Source organism: Plectropomus leopardus, chromosome 9 (assembly GCF_026936395.1).
Source record: "Plectropomus leopardus strain MGB_pleo_1.0 chromosome 9, ASM2693639v1, whole genome shotgun sequence".
Lineage (NCBI taxonomy): Eukaryota > Metazoa > Chordata > Actinopteri > Perciformes > Serranidae > Plectropomus > Plectropomus leopardus.
In genome coordinates this window covers 15,058,406-15,081,747 of record NC_142184.1, presented here as the reverse complement: position 1 = coordinate 15,081,747, position 23,342 = coordinate 15,058,406, and the positions used below count along the sequence as shown (strand labels likewise).

The window sequence follows — 23,342 nt, the reverse complement described above, 5'->3', positions numbered from 1 at the left end:
GAGACTGATTGTAATACTGCAGAACAAATTAAGACATGTATAGCTGAACATATTATATTTTGTTTTCGCCACTAAATCTCATCCCCAGGAAGTGCGTGGCCGAAAGTGGAATTACACCGTTTGAGTCTGAGTTTGAGTTTGCGTCACGTGATGACACTGGCCCAGAAAGACTGACTAACATCGGGAAAGAGATGTCTGTAAATCAGTAAATAATTTTTTGAGAGCGTCAAAACCCCCCCGAAACGTCTTCTGTCCCTATCTAGATGTAAACCATCCAGTTCGATATCTTTGGAAAGTCTAAAAGAGCCGCAAATTTAGAATTTTTAAACCGCCATTCAAGCTAGCCGAGGTGCTAATCCGGAAGTCGGTCGCTCCGCCGGCGGAAGTTACCCGCTCGGCCACACACGGTCAAACCCGGCCACATTCGGTTACCTTTAATCTCTACCACAAAAGACCATTATGGGCCAATAGATGTGAGTGAGTTACACATTTCTAAGACTGGAAAAATATTTTTTTTCTTTGCAGCTTCTATGGGTTTTGAACCTGCAATCTCCAGTACAGTAACCACCTGTTTACTCACTGAGCTAAACTCCCTGACACCAAACTTAATCAACTAAGGTCTTGGCAGGGAAGCTTTAGTAAATGAAAATTCAGGAAACAAGTGTGTGTTTTTTAACTGTTTTAAGAGTTCGTTTCAAGGTACGTCATCGATGACTTAAATTACCAGAGCAGACAGATATATCAGCTGATATTTCATTTTATTTATACCAGCCGAGGCACTAATCCGGAAGTCGGTCGCTCCGCCGGCGGAAGTTACCCGCTCGGTCAAACTCGGCCATGCTGGACTACCTTTAATCTCTACCACAAAAGACCATTATGGGCCAGTAGATCTCAGTGATTTACACATTTCTAAGACCAGAAAAATGATTTTTTTCTATGCCACTGAGCAGCTTCTATGGGTTTTGAACCTGCAATCTCCAGTACAGTAACCACCTGTTTACTCACTGAGCTAAACTCCCTGACACCAGACTTAATCAACTGAGGTCTTGGCAGGGAAGCTTTAGTAAATGAAAATTCAGGAAACAAGTGTGTGTTTTTTAACTGTTTTAAGAGTTTGTTGCAAGGTACGTCATCGATGACTTAAATTACCAGAGCAGACAGATATATCAGCTGATATTTCATTTTATTTATACCATGAAAATCAAATGTCAGCTGTTTACAAATAAGACTCGAACCGGCGCCCTTAAAGGCTCCAAATTTCTGTCTTACCCACTGAGCTGCACTAAGGAACGACATCATAATGTTTGACAATCGTTTTTAACAAGCTGTAGTATAAAATGTCAACATGATGATCAAAAACATCAGAATAAAGCATAAGCAAAACAGCTGAAAAACGACAGTGTGGTATTTCAAAAAATGTCAAAATATAAAATGTTGAAGAAAAAAACAGCTGAGAACAACATAGTGTAGCATGGCGAAAAAATGGCTGAAAACCCAATAATAGAGCATGTTGAAAAAACGTCCGAAAACGACATAGTATAGTATGTCGAAAAATGTCAAAAACTGACATGACAAAAAAACAGCCACTTTTTATACCATGTTGACACACGTCATAGTGTAGTATGTTGAAATAATGGTAAAAAAAAAAAACAACACAATTTAGCATGTCGAAATGTCTGCTGAAAATAACAGTATAGTATGTTGTCCATGCACAAAAATGTCCCACTATAGTATGACGTCCAAAATCGCACAAAAAAGTCATATTATAGTATGTTGTCCAACATGGCAAAAAAATGTCATACTATGTCGTCCAAAATAGCGCAAAAATCTATACTATAGATTGTCGTCCAAAATGGCAGAAAAAACTCATAGCACATTATATCGTCCAAAATCCACTTGAATTATTGTAGTTTGCAGTTATACACCACATAATTGCATAAGGATATGGGTATTGTGATTGCATGGTAAAATAAAAAAACAAAACAAAAGAAAACTTCTGCTTTGTGTGATACCACCACAATACAATTAAATTATTCTATATCTTCTAGAGTGTTACATTCATCATTCACAAGTAGACAACGCATTATATTGCATCTCACCATGTGACTTACCTCTAGTTCCCTTAACATAACACTAAAAAGTAAGCAGCATGAGTTGGATACAGCAGTGTTTTCTCACTCTAAGCTCCTCCAGAAGCTTCCTCGAACAAGTCTTTTTCCACCTTAGATCATCCCAGCTGAACCAGTGGATGAAGATGCCACCAACACCCAGGTTGCTCCCAATTGTTTCTGTAGCTCTCTGGGTCCAACATCAGACGTATCTGGCCCCAGTACTGGTCCAAACCCTAGCTGGATGAAAAAAACGTAACAGTGAGGAATGTGTCATGGTGTTGGAAAAAGATACAAATGAAACTCAATAGTATGTCGTCCAAAATTGCTCAAAAGAGTAATACTGTACTATGTCGTCCAAAGAAGCAATAAGTCATAGTTAGTTTGATGTCCAAAATATCACAATAAAATCATAGTAAAGTATGTCGTCCAAAAAAAGCACAAACAATTCATAGTAAAGTATGTTGTTCAAAATATCACAAAAAAGTCATAGTGTAGTATTTCCTCCAAAATGGCACAAAAAAGTACTTAAGTATGTTTTAGCGGTTTGAATTGGGGATTTAATAATTAGTAAGCAATTAATTTCAATTATTAATTAATTAATAAATCAGTACCGAAATACTTAACTATGACTCAAAATGCAAAATTATAGTTCAGAAAGATATGAATTGGTAAAAAAAATAAAGTAGAGTAATGGGACTCCACTTCGGCTATCAGGAACAATAAATTTACATTAAAGATAAAGGTTTAAAAACCTTGGAGCACAACCCATTATTTTGGACTAATAGTCCAAAATAGCAATTAAAAAAAATCATAACATGGTATGTTATCCAAAAAAAGCAAAACATGTCACAGTATAGTATGTTGTCCAAAAAAAATGATTGTAATTAATTAATTGGTGGTAAACTGTTATTTTGAATGACTTTAAATATTTTTCAAATGCCTGCAGACACTCAGTTTTTTTCTGATCAGTGCTGTTTGGAGTATTACAATCAAGGGTTTAAAAAAAAACTAAGAAAAGAAACTGAAACTGAAAAAAAATAGAGCATAGGCAAGAAAGTAATTGCCAAGGTTATATATGTCAAATTTAATAAATACAACAAATCTTACACTAACATTAACCAATAATACATTTACATAGCAGAATTTAAGTAAACACTGACAAAGCATTTGCTTGGCTTAAAAAGGAATATTTGCCAAATAAAATAGCAGGTAATTTGACTCAGTTGCATGAAATTATCATATTAGCCCTTTTCAACCTAACAAAACATGCCACACACAAACTGCATCTATTGAAAAGCGTTCCACACACAGCAATGATGCTGAAAACCTCTGAGCTGTAGCACGCCTCTTAACTGAGAACATGAAATCACCTACTTTTTGTCCTCAATAGATGGGACAAAATATATCTCTGCAATGTTTTTGGGAAATGAACCGTCACAACTTAAACACATCCCTCAATTGTTGTAGCGCTGCTATATTTTAAAATAAAATGAATCAAAAATAAGATTCAAGACCTGATAATAAATTTCACCTGTTGGAATCAAATTAAGATATCCTTCATGACAATTAAGCAGTTGACAGGGACAGAACTGAGTTCAAGTGTTGAATCTCACTGAGGAACCTTGTCTGCATCTCATCTTCATGATCTCATGTCATAATTCCTAAGCCTCAATAGTCTGAAACAACAAAGAAAATATGCTTTTACTCCTGGTGCTAAAGGTTGGGCCAAAAATGCACCACCTGTAGATTTACTGTATAGTCAGTCCAAACGGATTTCAAACTTGTAAACGCTTGACGTATACAGACTGTGACTACAGCAACAAACATATCACCATAAAGACTGATGTAAACAATGTATTACAACAAATCATGTTGTGAATCAATAGTGACTTCCTCAGATTCTTTTGACTATTAATAACCTGCTCTAACATATGCAGAGCACCTTATATGTGTCACAACCTATTCATCTTTCTCTTAAAGCTCAGAAATGGGGACCTCCTTTACAGAGTCAAAATGAGGGGAACACCAACGTCCAGGCAGAGCAGTGTCTCCAATACGGGATAGGGCTTTGCGGCACAAAGCCACACAGAGTTATTCATTACATGAGCTGGCTAGAAAGTAGGCCACCCAAAACAATGAGGCATCCAGGTAGTTGAGAGGAGACTGCAAATCCCCTGGATCCATTATTGAAGGCATACTCTGACAGGGCAGAGAGCATCCTAATTGTCACTTACTGTATCAAGCCCTTATCGCTGTGTGCATTTATAGTACTCAACCATACCCAACTAAATTGCCTTTGCTGTAAGTATATCCCTGGTGGGTATAATTATGAGGATTACCCTCAACAGCCTTTTGTCTAAATGGAAGACATGTCGCTTGTTGTGGTTAGATGTTGGCATTTGGCTTGTCAATGGGATGTAAAATTCAAGAGCAACCGTTTGATTCCTGATGAGGACGTTAATAAATCATTACTGCGGCTATAAATAGAGAGTTGCCAAGCAGTTGTGAGAATGACTTCATGTATTTATTTATGTTAAAGCAACAGGAATTAATTATGAATGTTCTGTGACGAGCTAAACATTCGAGTTGTGGGTAAGAGGGGCTACGAATTTGGGTCAAGCTCATCAAGAGGCACAATAAAAAACCCTGTCTCTGTGATTAGAGGCAGTAAGAAAAAGGATTTGGTGTGGTGTGTTTATGTGTGTGTGTTTGTGCGCATGTGTAGCTGTATTAGAGGGAGTGAGAGCTTACGAATCTACACGGTTTGTGTATGTTTGTGAGTGTGTGGTGCATGTGTGTGTGTGTTTGCTTGTGTGCGATGAGTATGAGTAAGCACCTAATACTCATTGTGCGTCTGCTCCCGAATCAACTCTCCTGCATGGTCAATAAATCAGTTCTGATAGGGTCAGCATTGCAGCGTCTAAGGTATCAGAATCTCATTAAAAGCTTATTCCAGCAGTGTTTAGTTGCTCGCACCAAACTCTGTAGTGTTGCTATGGATACCAGACAGGTTACCAACAACCAAACATGGAAACGCAGCACAGGGCGGAGATTATCTGGCGATTATATTTGACGCCACGTGTACTCTTCACAATGCTTTGATCAGTTGCCCCGATATGTAATCACAAACCCTGCAAACTCACAGCTCAGAAAGCGCAACACTCCCTCCCTCCCCCAGCTTGGAGTGACACAGAACAGAGTGCACCAAGAGCATTGTGATATTCATACAGTTATTAATGCATGGCGCGCCAGCCAGATCACTGCCTCTGATGCTGCTGCACACAGAAACAGGAGGGGATGGAGAAAGCGGCAGTTGAGTGTATTGGCATGTTGATAATATCAGGCGCCTACCTGAGTGATTGGTGGAGATTGGAAGACAAAGGCATGACTGGCATGTAAATGAGTCGATCTGGTATGAGAGAAATTACCATTAGTCGTGCTATTTGCCAAGAAAAACTGTATGCAAATGGTGACATTTCTCCCTCTCACTGAATCAGTGAGCATTTCGCCGCTCTGCAGATACACTGTGGTGGCTAATGTGTTTACAATTGTATCCTCTCCCCCATTCACATCACCAGTAGCTGGCAGCATATAAGTGACATCTGAGGCTTTCAAGTGTAGTAGATTAGTGAGGGGGCTGTGGTGATCTGCTCTTGAAACAATAATGCCCCCTCTCGAAGTGATTCTTTCTCCTCCAAGACCCTTAAATGAAACAAGAGGGTCTTGCATGGCTGCTGAATTATTGCCTTCACTAACTCTTAGTGACATCACTACCTTTTTGATAAAGTTGCTATAGAAATTTCGTGTTAACCTAAATGGTCCGGGTTATGTAAGCCCGTAATTACCGCACATTGATGTGAAAGGTGTTATGTAACCCCCGAAAAGGAATGTTATGGAGAAAGCATTTGAGCGAGCGTACCTGTGTAGGGCTCACATGAATGGAAATCTTGTGAATGATCTCACCACTTAAAGCAGTGAGTGCCTTTCACAGGCTGCAAACCACTGTGTGCAGAGCTGCAGGAAAACAAATGTAGACCCGCTGTATAGTGCAGTGTTCTTAGTCCTTGCTCTACTCTAGTAAGGAATTGAAATTAAAATGCGCTCGGCTACAGGGATTGTTAGTGGAGGAAGAGGCAGCTCAGCGGTTGCAGATTGGTCTGATGAATGCTGGAGTGGGGAGATAAAAGCTCTGATATAAGTGGAAAGGAAAGGTGACTGCAACGTGTCACAGACAGTGTAGTCTATCAATCTATTCACGGGTCCGGGTAGACGGACTGGTAGAAAGGAGGCCATGTGAGGACATTTTGATAAAGTCATGGTGACGCTTCTGCTATTGTCATTAATACGCTTGAACCGTCTTCGACTTGACTGAGTAGCTGCAGGTCAGGCTTTAATAAATGCTGCTGGATTGTTACCGTACGCATGACTGCTCCTTTCCCCACAGCTACACAGAGCAAATATCCAGACCACCTACAGATCTGATAATACTGCTGGATTATAAATAAAACGAATGTTGTCATTGAATAGAATTATCCGTTATTATCAGGAGGCTCTGTGTTATTATTAGTCAAACAAACACATCCTCCTTTTGTCAGGAGATTTCTCTGCACTCCAGGATTGAAAAAAGGACAACGGCCAATGAACTTTTTTCGCTGGATGCTCATATTGTGTTATCAGGCTATGGTTATTATTAGGTTTTGCCTCATCACTGTGCTCAACAGTGTGACTGTTCTGTAATTGGCCACAGATGTTAAGCCATCATAGCCATCTTGTCGCTCATTTTTCTTGATAAGGGTTTATAATGCCACTCCTGACTTATTTGTCTGCTCCATAGAGCTGCCAAATCACATAGAAAGAAATTGCCTTTTTATATTATATTTGCTGTTATTCCAGTCTGAAATTAAAGTCACCATCTACCTATCTGTGCTCTCTTCCAGCTGTACATTCAGACAACCACCCTGACTATCTCCATGAACCTCAGTGCCTCAGTAGCACTGGGCATGCTCTACATGCCCAAGGTGTACATCATTATCTTCCACCCTGAGCTGAACGTACAGAAGAGGAAGCGTAGCTTCAAGGCTGTGGTCACAGCTGCCACAATGTCATCACGTCTGTCCCAGAAGCCCAACGAGAGGCCCAACGGAGAGGCTAAGACTGAGCTGTGTGAGAACCCCACTGCTGACCCCATGAGTAAGTAGCCCAGTGAGAGAATCACAGAGCCATGAAAATCACAATATGTAATCTACTGCTTTAAAACTCAAAATGCAAAAGTGAGAAATGTATAAAAACATGACATGACAAAAACAACATGAAGGCTTTCCAAAGCTCTTTTTACCTAGATATCAGAAAAACAAGCATCATGCCACCCCAGTTTGTCAATATAGATAGCATATTTGCATCTCAGAAGCAAAAGAAGCATGACATTTAACGCAACAGCATTGGCCTCTAGTGTGAAATATCATATGCATCAGTTGTGTTGAAAAAAAGATAACAAAGAGATAACATTACAACAAAAATGTATTGTTTAAGTTTCACAGTCATCTAGGTCATGGGAACTCTAAGTGCTACATTATAGGCAACTGGACTGAACTGGCTTGAGTTTCTTAAAAGACGTTTCACCTCCCATCCGAGAGGCTTCTTCAGTTCTGAGCTCAGAACTACAGAACTTTTTCAGAAATGAAGAAACCCTTCGGATGAAAGGTGAAACATCTTCAAGAAACTCAAGCAAGTCCGCTTGCCTACAATATAGCACTCATAACAGTAATTTACCATCTCAGTAATATGGTGGTTGATCTCACCCCTGCTCAGAGGGTAAGGAGCTCCCAGACCTCATTGTTTACCCAATTTGCAGACATTTTCTGCTGCTGTTCTTCTTTGAGTTAGCTGCTCACTTCTACCAGCTGCTTTTTAAATCTTCCAGTGGTGGGTCGCACACATAGCACATCATCAAAACATATCACACATCCCATAAACGGTCCAGTCAATTGTCCCTTTTACACACACCCAATTTGATGCTGTCACTACCTCTACTGCCAGTTTAAAGGCCAAAAAACTCTGTCCCTCATTCCACAATTGTACCTTCTACAAAGAACAGCGAGGTGAAATAACAGTGCAACATTTCTCCTTTTAACAGGCAGTGTAAAGGGGGCTTGTTTGCCCTCACACATACCCTAAATTTAACACTTCTGATTAATTTCTGATATTCTGTGATGATCAAACCAAATTATGCACCAGTGTTTGTGAAAATAGTCTCTATAAAATCTGTTAAAGCCGGCATCTCACACACAGATTTCATAGAAAGTATTTCTTTGTAGGCGCAGCCTGGTCATTTAGTCTACAGCAAGAATAAAAAGCTTATGGAGAGATCAGGATGTTATACAGACCAAAGAGAGCCAGGAGATGAGATCTACATACACAGTATATCTCTGCTATGGAAGTTTCGATTGGTTTTAAATCTGATATTCCAGAGAAGGGCGAATGAGATGTCTTTCTATTCTTTCTCATATTTCCTTTCTTGTACTAGAAAGTCCCATTGCAGCAATTTAATTGGGTGGGTAGGGAAGTATGTATAATGTCCTACAGAATGGACCCAGTTATCTTGGGTTCCTGATAAATGGTAAGACCTTTAGCTCAAGTGCACGGCAATGAGCATGAAAGGAGGGGGGTGGGGGGTCGCTCTGTGGAGAGATTTGAAGAAGCAGGGCTTTGTCGCCGGGAATGGAAGGAGATAATCTGCGTCTGTGGCTGTGTGTTACTCATACCACCCTTCATCTGAAACAGTAAGCATGATCCTTTTAGCAAAGATAATGCTGGGTATTAGTATGTGAGTGGAGAGGCCTACATACTTTCATAGTTAGGTGATATACTGTTTGTTTTTTGGTGAGAAACACTCAAAAGGATTTTAGGGAAAAAAATGCAAAAGCTGGAGTTTAGACCAATGTTGCCATGGAAGCTCTTTGCTCTTCTCTGGTTGTCAGGATAAAGACAGAGATGATTGACAGCTCATGCAAATCACAAATCACAGTCTCCAAAGCCCTCCTTTCCTGCAACGCTTCTAATCACACAGAGCGATCATGGCACCCACAGGTGCACCAGCCCCGCAACCCCTCTTTGAATTATGCCTATGAGATGACAGATTTTCCTGGGAGTTTCTCCAAACAGCCAACAGTTGTCACACTCATCTGTCAGGAGCCGAATAAGCTTGTGTACATGTGTGTGTGTGTGTGTGTGTGTATGCGTACAATTGCAAGTTGTGCATCTGTGCGTGTTGTTTCCAATATGTGTATCTGTGTGTGACTGAATGTGTGAGTTGCACACATATAAATCAGAGAGCTGATGCAAGTGTATCAAGGGATGGGGAACATATCCTTGCCAGTCACACATGTGGCTCAATGAGCAAATTCACTCTGCATTGAGGGTGAAACCTTAACATCTGTCGCAGTAGCACATCAAAAGTCCCCAAGCAGGGCATGCGGTCTCTGCGAGGCCCTCCCAAAAGTGCACCGTGTCATCTGCTCTGTGTGTCTCTCACCTTCTGTCTCTCCTACATGAATGTCTTCTCGCCTCATCTCCCCTCCTAGCACACTCTCTCTTCCTCTTGCCCCTTCTTCTTTAGCGGCAGAAGAAGTGACATTTATTAATGGCGGATTTATGTGCATGACCGCCCCGAAACCTGAACTGTGCCTCGGCCATCCCTGGAGACTGTCCGTCAATTCCTGTAACCATCAGAGCGCCAAATACCTCCCTTTCAGGGCCCATCAGCTCTGTATAAGATCACTCTCAGTGATTTATGGGATTAAGAGCATTAGCAGTTCTGCAGATTTACATTGGTAGTTCTGATATGCTGTTAATATCTTAATGATCATGCCTCTAAAAAGACCTTGCAAATCAGAGATCCTCCATGCTTGACTGGTCTGTACCATTTTTTTCCTGACATAGATGGACCAAAACAGGCATGTGTGGATGACTGGATACTTCTCCAGATCAATTTCATAAACACTGACTATGTTTACATGCAGAAAAATAGTCTGGTATTTGCCCTTATTCTGAAAAAGAAAAGGCATTCCTACAAAGCTGTTAAAATGGCTAATGAAAAAAGGATTATTTAACTGATATTCATGTTTATTTGTAGCCATGCATACTCCAATTAACATGCCTTAAAATGTTGGTAATCACGTCAAATGATGGAAAAGTTGAATGGCTGTCATTGTCTCTCATTGTCACTGGTGTCGGACTTGTTCGACCGTGCAAACCCAGCCTCTCTCTTTCATTCCTTCAACCACGTTCCAACCACCTTGATCCAAGTTTTTAATAATGTTTAAAGTTAGATGTGTGTCTACTTCTGACCAAAAATGTGAGCTTTTCTTTTGGGCATTGATCTTTAAATCAGCGTAACAATCTGTTGACAAATTAATTTGTGTACAACACATAGAGCCGACTGTAAACAGACAAGAGGCTGTGTGTTGCAAACTGCTGTAAAAAATAACGCAAAAAAGATGCATATTCTTAATGCACTGTATACAAGTCCAAATGCTCCCAAAAACCTAAAAAATTCTGTCAAATTCAGAATAATAGTGGAATATAATCCACATCAACATGACATTGCACTAACAACAAAAGTCAATTCTGGATAAACAACAGGCAATTAGATGTGAAAAATCTGCAAATTTGCTTATTTCTGTTGTCATTTTCAGCTGTAACTATCATTTTAAGATACTGTATAAAATTAAACAATGTGGTCTGACCTTTATACTTTGTTGTCATCTTTGATAAACTACATCTACCAGCATTAAAGTTAAGTAATGTACTGCTGTGGACCTAAAAACAAATCGATATCACTGTATGTGTAGACTGTATTTGAATATTTCTCCACTTTACCTTATACACTAACAAATCAAGGTTGCAATAGACCAGCAGCTCAACGTTCTGCTGATTAAAATGTCAATGGAGTCTGATTGTGTTAAGATAAAAGCTTCAATTCTGTTGGAAAAGGCTGTTTGACAAAAAGGTACAGCGTTGAAGATATTCTGAGCATAACGTACACTTAAACTGATATTGATTTTATTTGATTGAGTCCAAATAAGTGATGCAAGGGTTTTCTACCTGAAAATTAAACATCTGTGCATGTACACTGTTTTTTAAACACAATTAGACCTGCTAAAAAAGGAGCAGAGCTATGTACATGTATCTGTAGCAGACAAGTATGCCTTTCTTTTTTTTTTTTTTTTTTCTTTTTTTTTTTTTTTTGGTGTGGTGCATCACATTCAATGCCCCAGAGGCCAGAAAAACAGGTTAAAGGTGAACAGTAAAAAGCAGCATGGAGGCCTGTGAAAACTTAACTGTGGTTACTTTTCTTTATACTATATATCTCTTACTTATTCATTCTCTCTTACAAACTTGGTGTGGACTAATTTGGACCAATTATTGAGCGCTTCTTAGAAGGAGGCAGACGGCATTTTGAGGTGGCGTGTCACTGCATTTTGCCAGTTAAGCGGCTAAATTAGCATATTCACCCCGGTGTTGTATTTCCATCAATGCCAATCAGAGTCAGAGCCTCTTAATAGCCATGACTACTTCAGAGTCAATTGACCCGTGTGTGAATGCCAATTGTAATGTTCCCATTACATTGAAAAGTCAAATGTTAGTGGGGTTTTTGTGCTGTGGAAAGGGGGCTTTAGTGTGCATGTAAACATAGGCAATGAGTAGTATGAGAAAAAACTGAACACAACAAAAACTGCTGAACAAAATATAAGAAAAGTTATGGGATGAGATGTATCAATAATAAGCTATCCATAATAAAAATTAAGATGAACACAGTGAAAGACTTCCAAAACACACACACACACACAGCATCTAGCTAAAAAAAATACTGTTTATGGTTAACAGCAAGAATCTGTTGTACATTTACTAATGTTTTATTCATCATACTTGCCGGCCAAGACTACAAAATGCAGCTGTAAAGAAATGGTGCGACTTTAATTGCATAGCCCATGGGAGCTGGTCGCCATAGCAACATTAAAGCAGTGGAATGAGAATTTATAGCAATGTCTGTGATTAAGAAAATGTGCGTCGACCTTCTCCACCACACAGAAAGGACAACGCACCTGCAGATACACACACGTGTACTTGATCCACCAACTACATTCACAATTTTCTCAACCACCACCACATCGACACCCAAGACTAACCTCAACTCCTACCCTTAAACAGGCTCTTACAGAAGTCATGACAAGCCAGAAATGCCTCCACTCTGAAGGTTGGAAACTCAAATTGGTTCTCATAACGATGGAGGACACACACAAACATACACACACGCTGCACCTAGGCACTCAGCCACATTCAGATATGTTTCCATGGCAATCCAGGCTGGGATCACATTAGATGCCCTAGCATTTGTTCGGCGCTCACTTGTGTGGTGTTTGTGTTTTTTATCACTAGTTAACATCTGAAAATAGAAACTAAGGCTGCACATGGGGGCATTGTGAGTTGAAATGATATACCAGGCCAGAAAATATTGCAACTGATTGCACACAGCTGGTGATCAGAATGCACAGCACAGTAGGAAGAGCAGCTGATTTTTAGCTGCTTCTTGAAGATGCTTTTTTTTCATTTGTTTTGTTTTTGCAGCGCTCAAAGTAAATCTGAATCTTTTTTTACTCTGTTCTCAGGTCAAGCAACCAAGAAAACATATGTGAGTTACAACAACCTCAGGATCTGATCTGCTTGAAAATGAATGCTGTTTGTCCTTTTATCTGTGATTTGAAAAGGGAAGGGAGCTCTAGAGGAACAGAGAAAGACAGACAAAGACAGGAAAGCAAGCACAGGCATCCCAGCACCACCTGCAGTACCTATGCACTCCAGGACTGTGGATAGCATCCAACCTTCATCCAGACATGATACATGAGTCCTGACAGAGACTAGCACAGCTGTAGACCAGTGTGGCTGGGTTGGCCTCACTAACCAAACTCTAGGTTTTACACTTGTGTTGTGGCCCCCTTCTCTCTAACAGAGAACAACTTGCCTGCTAAAAGGGGTCACTGTGAACGAGGACAAACCGCGAAAAAAAAAAAAAAGAAAAGAAAAAAAGGACAGTGGATCTGCTTTCAAGATATTTTCTTTTGAAATGTCATTAAAGCCATATTCTCTTGGGGTTCCCATTATCTAATTTCTGTTTTGTATTGTTTGAGTGATTTTTTTCTGTGCCTCTTTTTCTTGCAGTTGATTTAATTACCTTGAACAGCAAGCTCTGCCACATACAGTACTTTGTTTTACTGAAATCAACTCAAATCAGTCCCAGATGATTATTATGTTAGAGTGATGGGCATTGTAAGTATATTTTTTTGTAAATATTTCAGAGTATTTTCATGTTTGGAGTACAAAAATAGATATCCAGTCTTTGTTCAATTGGATTTGGATGGTAATGAAAAAGCACCACAAAGTGTTCACTTTGCATGTGCCAATGTATGTCTGTTCTATTTGATGTAAACAAAAAAAAAGAAATAAATTCTGAAAATGATGATAAGCTTCAGCATCCTTTTGCAGTTTGTTTTCTTTATCAAGACTGAACTTCATTAAATGACAGAATATGGCTTTAATCTGTTGTTGAATTGACCCCCTCCTGTACCTGCAAGCATGTTTGTTTTATATAGTTTCGTACTGGGTATATTATGCCTAATTATGGTGTGGGAAACATTAATATCAGAGCAATCATGCAAGTATGTTGTGATGTCTGTCAAATTATGATCATGTAATAAAATCATTTTGTTATCTTTTATACAATTAAATCACCGTTATTAATCCTAGTTATTTCTCTGTGTGTGTGTGTGTGTGTGTGTGTGTGTGTGTGTGTGAATGTTTGTGTTTCGTAGCATGAGGTAGTTACCAATTTGAGGGATACCAATTTCCAACCAGTTTTGCATTAAAACAATGTGGGGAGTATGTGCTGATGAACTGTGGTAAACGTCCCTTATACTAACCAGTGCTTAGATATCAATCTCCCCACCACAGCAATTTTTGCTGGCTCTTGTGCTGTTGCTCGAACTACCAGATGTACCACGTTTCTATACTGCTCGTCACCCATGCCGCAAACTACAGACACAAAGAGTATTAAAGTGCATCAAGAGACAGACCAACCCCTCACCCCCTCAAACTCAGACCGAAAGCCGATTTAACAGTAAAACTAGGCAGTGCTGAAATAAATTAAGATAATGTTACAGCACTACCTATTTCTCCCCTAAAATGTTTTCAGAGACATTTTTAAGTCATGTTTAGGTGTAACAGCAAGAGTTTGTGAACAGGAAGTGGGAAACACACAGCTTCCTGCACAGTGAAATGGAGGCTGATAAAACAGAGATTAAACAGTTAAACTAAGCAGTGCTGATCAAATATAAACCAAGATTCTGTTGCTGAGTTGTCGTTTTCTCACCTCAGATGTTTTCAAAAACATTTTTTAGCTTAGCGTTTAACTGTAATACAAAATCATTTCACATTACATCACCCACTAATGGGAGTGTTGTAGGTTTTCTACCTCTTGAGCAAAAGCAAAGTCCATTGTCCTTTTTCTCTGTTTTCCTTAGACAAGTAGCACTAATTGTAAAAGCATTTGCATTTTTCTAATGCATAGAAAGCCTAGTTTTATGTGAGAACTCTCTTTATATTGGTGAAATACTTCTTTAAACTGCTGTATTAATAAGAACAATTAATCACTTTGTTGTTTATGGCTTTCTGTAAACTGATGGAAATGTCATGTGCTCGTTTACTGTCTCACCCCAATGACAGGGCACATTAGCGAGCTCGCTGAGCAGTGCTGTCATGCAAAGGAGATGAGACCCTGCAAGAGGAGAGGATGTCCACTAGCTGACTCCTTTACTCACCCTTTGCTCTTTTCTGTCACATCCGTTGTTCCTTTCTCTTGCTGCAGCTCCTTCCAAGTCTCGCCACCGATCCCCTACATGAATAATATAACATGTCAGATCAATTTGTCCTGCTGATGGCCGAGCCTTTACGAGCTAACCGCTCTTTATTCCTATGCCTGCCTGCAAGCATAATGTTACTATTTTCATATTGATTATTATATAAAAACATGAATAGAGCACGCATGAGAGACTTGTGTTCCTTCACCCAGTAAGCATCTCCCTCAAGGCTGTTACATGGGCAAATGATATATGACCAAGAGATGCTGATTCCTCTTTTCTGTCTGTGTGTTTGTGTGTGTGTGTGTGTGTGAGAACGAGAGAGATGGTGGGAAAAGAGAGAACGAGATCCTTAACCACACAGGTTTTCTGTTGTTTCTCTTTCCATTTGTCTGGCATCTCTCTCAGCTCCTGTGGGACCAGATGGTCTTTACTTCTCATACGCACAGTCTGTCATTTTCTGTTGCACACAGCCAAGAAAATCCCACTTATGCCCAATTAAGACTAGCCTCTCCCCCACCAAATTAATTGCCTGTGTCAGTGTCTGTGTGCAAGTAATCAGTAGGGGCTGAACAGCGTTTAGATTTGCAGCTCAGCAAAAAGGAAAGAAATAGTAAACAGCTCAAGCAATAGCATTTTTGGATCTTGATGTAAAGCAAAAACTTTAAGAGACGAGCTCTTTGATATGCAGAAAAACACTTAAAAATCTTAACACGGCATTTTCAGGAATCTTTTTTACTCACCTCAAATAGTTTGAGGTATGGTTTACTCCAGCTCCAAACTCTCGAGGCTCCTACGTAAGGGCCCACCTGCTCAGTATGCACCTGTTCTGTAGGCAGCAGTTTCCTGGGAAAACATCAAAGGGAGAAAACTAATCATGGTGGACTGAGAGCAAGGCACACACTTCACCAGGAGGACTTAAATCTTCTAGACTCGAAGGACTGTCAATTGCAGATTATTATGAGTGGAACATTTGAAGCTGAACAATAGATTTTATGGACTCTTAAAAGTGTAAACAGGCTTGCCAGGAGTTGTGATTCTTAAGAGCTTTCTAGTTATAAAGTTGTCAAAAGTGTGAATTACTGAGGAATTACAAGTCTGCGTGACCCAATTTGGATGACAAGGTGACACCGCTGCTGTACAAAATGTACATTTCAGTGTGCGACATGCAAAAGTTCCAGCACCAAACGCTCTGGCTTTCTTCTATCTTGAGTTTTCATGTCACTTTGGTCGAGCTCCGCCTTTGAAGAAAGCCTTCCTTATCTTGTCAGAACTCCTGATGCGCTCTTTCACAGACAATTTACTGATCCAGAGTCTAGATTAGCTCTGTTTCATGGCTCCTGGGCCCTGGGCTCTCCTATCTCTCCATAAATGTCCAATTATCCAACTCCAGCCAGAGTGAAACCTTATCTGCTTCCCGTCAGTGACCAACTGAGGCCTGATATAACGTGGGGATGGAAAAAAGACACTATTTTTCCCCCTACTGCATCTTGTACTCAAAACCTCCTTATGATGCTTTTTGCTTACTAGTTTTTTTCTTGCCGTGTATCTGCGGAAATCAGGCCAGCTACTGTAACCCCCACACAGTGACACTAAGATTTTATAATTAGTGGTACAGTAAGATAGCCAATGGTTAGACATGAATCATAACATCCACATCTCCTCACAACCACTAATTAACATCTAAAAGAAGATCACAAGTGCATTTTATGAACCGGCTGTGCAGTCGAGATGATCCCACATAAAGATACAGTGCCTCTTTTTCTACTTGTATAAATTAGTGTGAGGTCACCGGTTGCTATTTCTTATCTGTGGGTCCTCAGACCTGCTCCCTGCTTTGCTTAGACTGCACACTATGTGTGTGTGCGTGAGTGTTTGCCACAGCGTTATTGCATTTTTAATCAGCGGAAGAGACCAGGCATCATTCTCATCACATTAGTGTCTCCTGGTATTTATTCCTCCCTCTTTCTCTCTTTCTCTCTTTCACTCTCTCTCTCTCACTCTCTCCCGCTCTCACCACTTTTACTCCTGGGGGGGAGTTGGGTGGGTGGAGAGAATACATTTGAAATTTGCTCATTTGACAGTCGTTAGAGATATGGATTGTGACAGTACACAATTAGCTCAGTCACCTCCTTTATCTTCACTCATCTTTGGCTGGGGGATTTAGTACGTGGTGCCTCTACTGTAATAACCGTTATACCTCTCTTGCCGTCTCCCTCTCTGTCTTCCCCTCCCATCTTTTCGATACCCAAACTTCTAATTCCATCTTTTTCACAGTTAATGATCATCTGAAAATTACATATCTAACTGCATGGATTTTAATTGACTGCTGTGTTATTAAGAAGGCTGACTGAGACGAATGCTCTTCAGAATTCGCAGCTGAGTAGGTGCACTAATCTGCTGCTTTCCCCCGATTTCCCCTGTCAGAAAAATGCATTGATGGAGAAAAGAGGAACCGAGTGTCGGCATACATCTCATGAAAATCTTGTATATTTGTTATGCTTTAGCTGCATGAAAGATGCAACTTACTTTTAGAAGATTGTATAAAATAAACTTGTATATTTTTAGCTTTGAATCACAGCTCAGGTTCACGGTACGAACAAAAGCCAACAGCATTTAAGGCACGACAGATCATCTGTGGCTTAAACAGGAGTTGACAGAGATAAGTGCTGGCTGGCTGTGAAATTTAACTAGAAAGCTAAGCCCTTGATTTCAAGGAGCATGGCGTAAACAATGCATTTCCACATCCCACACAGATCACTGTTATTTCAAAGAAAAGTAAACGCCTAAAGTGAAAACAAAATACTGGAATGGAAATGAATAGTTGGAAAAGAGTGATAGAAATTCACATCAAACACAGATGAAATGGAATTTAAAACCCAAAAGGTACAGGATTAAAAAAACAAAAAAATCACATACCACACTTGTTCACTTGTTCACTTGTTTGGGAGTAGATTAGCAGAAACAACGCTTTTATTTAGTCATTCTTCTTAAAACTGATCCTAATTCAGGCACATAAATCTCCCACGTGAAGCCACCTTTAAAAGCTTAAAAGCTACATGTTTTGCTGTGGGCATTATGAAGGAAGTGTACAGTCAAATGATTATAAATCAATTCAAAGTGTGAATTATAGCCTCACCAAGCAAACTACATTGCTGAATATTGTGTGTCTCATTTTTCAGTTGGCGGTGGAGTGTGGAGCACTCTCCATTTGATTAAACTCTACCCAAAGGCTGCATCAATTATGTATCTTCACAATGGAGTTAATGGACTGCAATAACAGTTGAAGATGACTTGACTAAATTTCCACATGACATGGCAAGAAAAATCTCACTTCAGTAATGTAACCCTCCTGAACAGCTTGTCTGAAATGATAAAAGATCGGGCCTGCTCCTAGCTTATTAAATAAAATCACATTTTCTTGTGTTAATTTCCCCGTTAATCGGTAAAACATTATGCCCCTTGACAGGTCTGTCTCCTCCAGGAGAGTGTAAAATGTAGCAAGCATGTCGGCATATGTGCAACACACACTCCTCTGCCACAGTGTTATGTTCCTAAATGTACCTGTGTGTGCACTGAATGCTTATGTGTGTGAATGTCTCAGCTCAGCTTGCGATCCGTTTACCTTGTGATCCAACTTCTATAATTGTGGTCTCTGGGGATTCGGTCCCATGAGTGGACCCTCGCAGAGAACAGAAGGGGCCCACCAAGCCCCGACAGCACAGTCACTGACCCATCTGGCCAGCAGGCCAGCAGGGAGCACGCAGAGATGCAGAGACCAAAGCTCTGCACAAACATCCTGTGCTAACATGAGAATGGCAGATCACACAATGCCAGTAAAAGGTAGAAATGGTGTACAGCGACCCCACACTGAGCAACACTCATGTTTTATTTTAAGATGTTGTGTGTTATCTGAACTGTATATAATAACAGAGGGCAAAGAGTTTACGTCTAAACACACACCACTGAGAGGAAAGTGCTATATGGTGCATAAAATGACAGCAATCCTGCTGCTGCGTTGTGTATAATTTAAAACAAAAACAACATGTTGATTCAGCTGTGATCTTTGCAAAGTCTTACGGAGGTTGGTTCAACATGACATTACAGAGCAGAGGTGGGGTTCAACCTGACCTCGGTGCTGCTGTTTTTCCTCCACGCTCAAATGCACAGCCATGTAAATGTTTCTAATAACCTCTCACATGCTGAGAGCCTGCCGCTGCCCTCGGCCCCTGCAGCAAGCTTAAAATGCTGCTCACACCATTAACGCCAGTGCAAGCAGCCAGTACAAGGCAGCATCTGTCATGTTTCCTCCCCGCGTCGCTTATGAAACCCTCCCAACTTCTTTAGCTTTGTCATGCCTCTGAAAATCCACCGCATCCACGCCAGCGGGCGCCTTCCGTGACTGAAGACAAGGATTTCCATCCCAGCTCTGGAATGGATCCAATTTATGAGATAAGAGGCAAAATGCAATTAGTCTACGTTTTCTAAATCTGTGACTGAATTATGGAGTCTCACAGTTGTTATAACTTATCTCACTTTCTAATTACGAGTGTGACTTTAGAGAGAGCCGACACATTATATTATCAGGGGGAATTAACTGAGGATCACTTCTTTGCTGATGCACTGTTTAATAAATAGCAGCCATCAGAGATACACTCATTGATTCACATGTGGCGTTACGGTAACTCGCAAGGTAATGAATTTAAATAAACTCAAGTATCTTATAATAGGATCTTGTTGCCTATACACGCAGTATCTGATAAATGATAATTGCAGTTTTGTATTTTGTTTACCACAGCTTGAGGCTACTTGTTATTTGTCTACAAAAGATATTATGATCTCATACAAAGGTTATCAATCAGTGCCTTTGCCATGGTGTGATGCTACTGCCATCTACTGATACTGCAGCAATCTCTCCATCCCTCTCTCTCTCTGTTTTCCTCCTGCCTCAGTGAACCTTGTATTCGCAGTACCCCACCGCAGAATATAGGATCTGTACAACCAGAGCCGACAGATCACAAAATGTACTTCTGAATAGACTTCCTGTTCAGCGCTCAGGGCAACCAAGCTCATTGTGTCAGCCTTTCCAAAACATTCAAATGAACTTACTTTAATCTTCCACAAGATGGCGCTGCAGTCATTGTTGGTGGGAGGACAGGATGCAGCCTGCAGATGAGGTGGGGACTTCAACTCCATATTGACCATTTCCAGTGCTGCAAGGGGATTACAAAAAAAATCACCATCACCCAAGAGGACGATGCATTGGATTAATCACATTACATTAGTTTAATTTTCTAGATACTAGTAATGTATTTACACAAACCCAATTCTTATTTAACATAATTTTACAATAACCTAAATTATCTTGTGAGGATCAGCATTTTGTCCTATGTCACTGGTTCCCAACCTGGGGGTCTTGACCACCAGTATAGGTTACTAAAGCTTTACAGGGAATCACAAGGCCTTATGATTTTATGGGTATAAGGGTATTAAAACATATACCTACATATACATATACATATACATATATATATATATATATATATATATATATATATATGTATATGTATATATATATATATATATATATATATCACATTTCATTCCTTTCTGTAAGGATAACTATAAAATTATTATTTTTAAAGTTTGGATCATTATTTAGGTTACAAACTTCAAATCTCAAGCAGGGTTGCAATAGTGTAAGATTTATGGTACAATAACTGTCTAAGAAAATCAGTTTCATGGTGTACGGTAGAACATCACTATTATGATCAGTAACAAATACTTGTTTTTTTTGTTGGTTGAACACTTGAAACTGTGGAAAATAAACTAAATAAAGGTGAGATTCTCTGTCCTGTTGCATTCTTTTTCAATATTGTTAATAAGCAGATACACATGGTATAACTGTCAATGTCCATTCCAAGGTATGGGGTGCTAAAAAAAATAATTTATTATATAGTTTTAAATGTTTCATTTATAAGAATTCTAAATATTGTTTTCTGAGTTTTCAGTAATGTTTATATCCTCACAGCTAATTTTCAGGTCACTTTCTTGTCACCTTTTACATTATTTATCTATCTATTAATTGTTTTGCAATTTGCAGGACTTTGTTTGCCAAGGTACTCGTTACCTTTTCCACCCACGTTTTCAAAAGAAATAAATCAAACCAATTTTCTCAGGTGTTAGAGGTTTAAATATTGAGACTGAAGGCAGTACAAGAAAACTGATGTTGATCCAGGTGTTAAATGGTTAAAACAGTTGGTAGGTTTGTTTAAAAAAAAAAAAAACACAAAAAGAAAATTGCGGGAAAATAACACGAAAATGTCAGATTTCATGCAACATTCAGCAGAAATAACCTGCTCATATTTCATCCAAGTCGCTCGTTTGACACAAACTTCCTGCAGGATTTGTGTTTACTATTTGGGTTATTGTATAGTTTATCAGTTGTCCTGCACTGTTATTGTTCTGCATTAAATATAATATGGAATACCCATAAAACATGTAATTTAGCCAGAGGTCCTCACTTTACTCAGTTATAGTCTCTTGAAGAAAAGTTTGTGAACCTCTGTGAACAGGTTGATGTTTGAGTACAGTTCTCTGCATGTCAACGACAGAAAAACATCATCAAACTACAACAGCGCTACCAAACCTGTTACATTTAAACCTACAAAAGTGAAGTAATGCATGTTAATTTAATGATATTAAACTGATAATGTGATATTGTTACTCACCATCGTCCCTCTCTGATGAAAGATTGATCCTCTGGGTTGATCAAACATGGTTCAAACATCCATTTCCGGTCGGTGTTAGCTAGCAAACGCTGCTAATTAGCAGTTAACTTAGCAATAGTTAGCTCCCTAAATTAAAAGGGAAAAGAAAGAAAAACGCCCCTGCTACTGTCTCAGAGAGTTGAACGAGTTTTGTTTTTACACCGACTGGTTAGTTTTGGTAAAGTTTGCATAAAGTTTATAGTGGGCCGATGCTGAGATGCTACTTAAGCTAGTTAGTGGGTCCGCTCCATTTCAGTGAGCAGGAGCAGTGCTTTACGGCGGGGGTCGGAAAAACTGTTTGAATTGTGTGTAATCTTTCAGACAGTGGCAGTATCCACGTAACAGTCAGCTGTAAAAACAAACGGGACGGCCAGTGTGGGCCGTGATGTCCCGGTGACTTCGGTACCGCCCTCACCGCCGAATTACTGGCGACTCTGGCGCGTCTGCTGGCTAAGGTCAGAGGGTATGCAGACTCCGCCCACCCTGCGCACAACCTGTGTACGCCGGCGTAGTAATGGTTTGGACCCAGCGCTGGGCTGACACAAGTATGTAAACAACATTTTGACATTCAGGCTGGATTGCCAGAGAGGATTAATTTTTAAACCGGATTAATCCTTGTTTTAAATTTAAAATCTGTTGCACTAAAGTTTGAAACTTAATTTAAGGTCTTAAAACATTCCTTTTAGCAGAACACGTGACTTTTAAGTAACTTCTTGTTGGTTGCTCTACTTGCTTTCATGCTGATATATTTTTATTACATTAAAATGTGATTTTTATGTTGGTTGTTTTTATCTGTTTTTTAATGCTAATGCTTTTACCTTGTAATGTAAAGTGCATTACAAATAAAATATATTTTTGTTGTTATTATTATTGATAAGAATAATAATAATAAAAGTATCTTAAAATGACAAAAGATTACTCTTAAACCTCTCTTTAAATCTCAGTTTAGTTTTTACTTTAAACCTTTATTAAATTTAATTATGTTCTACCAAAGCTTTAAACTCAAAGTCAAACTGTGATCCAGGGGTTAACGTAAAACCTACAGTTAAGGAGGTTTAACTTTTACAGTGGCTGCCTTTTTGAGATGGATTGAGCAAAATAGTTCCTCGCAGGAAGTTGAGAGACAAACTCAACCCACTTAACTTTTATTATAATGATGAGTTTTTGTCAAGATACCAGTTCACCAAAGAAACTGTTTTGGATCTGATGAGGAAGACTAGGCCAACTGTCAAACTTTTTATCTTCTATGATTCGGCAATATTGGTAGATAAGTTAAGCCAACACATTTTTCTCAGTGAAACAAAAATCGGAGCCTCTCTGCCGAGCCATCATGAATACTGTTGAGCTAGCAACAATGTAATGTTTGTTATAGTAAAGCAACCATTTTAATAGTTAACCTCCACCTCTACCTCCACCTCTCTTTTATACTTACTAGGTACAGACAGGCTGATTATGAATGTATTTATTTAAGTATTTGTTTATTTACTATTTTAATTTCAATATGTCACTTGTCCCTATTAAACTAACTCAGTTTAATTCTGTTTAAATAA

General features: G+C 39.4%; 1 protein-coding gene and 1 long non-coding RNA gene across 5 annotated transcripts in view; one reads left to right on the top strand and one right to left on the bottom strand.

Moving 5' to 3' along the window:
• The window catches only part of LOC121947349 (metabotropic glutamate receptor 7-like), a 186,410-nt gene extending 172,498 nt beyond the window's left edge, over nt 1-13,912 (top strand). For all 3 annotated transcript variants that reach the window (XM_088082060.1, XM_088082059.1, XM_042492355.2), the window contains 2 exons: nt 7,049-7,301; nt 12,779-13,912. In XM_088082060.1, coding sequence (XP_087938186.1) covers nt 7,049-7,301; nt 12,779-12,828 — 303 coding nt within the window. In that variant the 3' untranslated portion in view covers nt 12,829-13,912. The remainder of the gene's footprint in view (nt 1-7,048; nt 7,302-12,778) is intronic.
• Nucleotides 1,250-22,209, bottom strand: LOC148188707 (uncharacterized). 2 transcript variants are annotated; one of them, XR_015777475.1, is made up of 5 exons: nt 21,754-22,209; nt 20,132-20,235; nt 15,766-15,868; nt 14,984-15,057; nt 1,250-2,348 (listed from the first exon to the last, which is right to left on the bottom strand). It is a non-coding gene; the product is annotated as an uncharacterized LOC148188707 (long non-coding RNA). The 2 variants fall into 2 exon arrangements; XR_015777474.1 differs by having other exon boundaries at nt 1,250-2,344.
• Between the last annotated feature and the right edge of the window lie 1,133 nt (nt 22,210-23,342).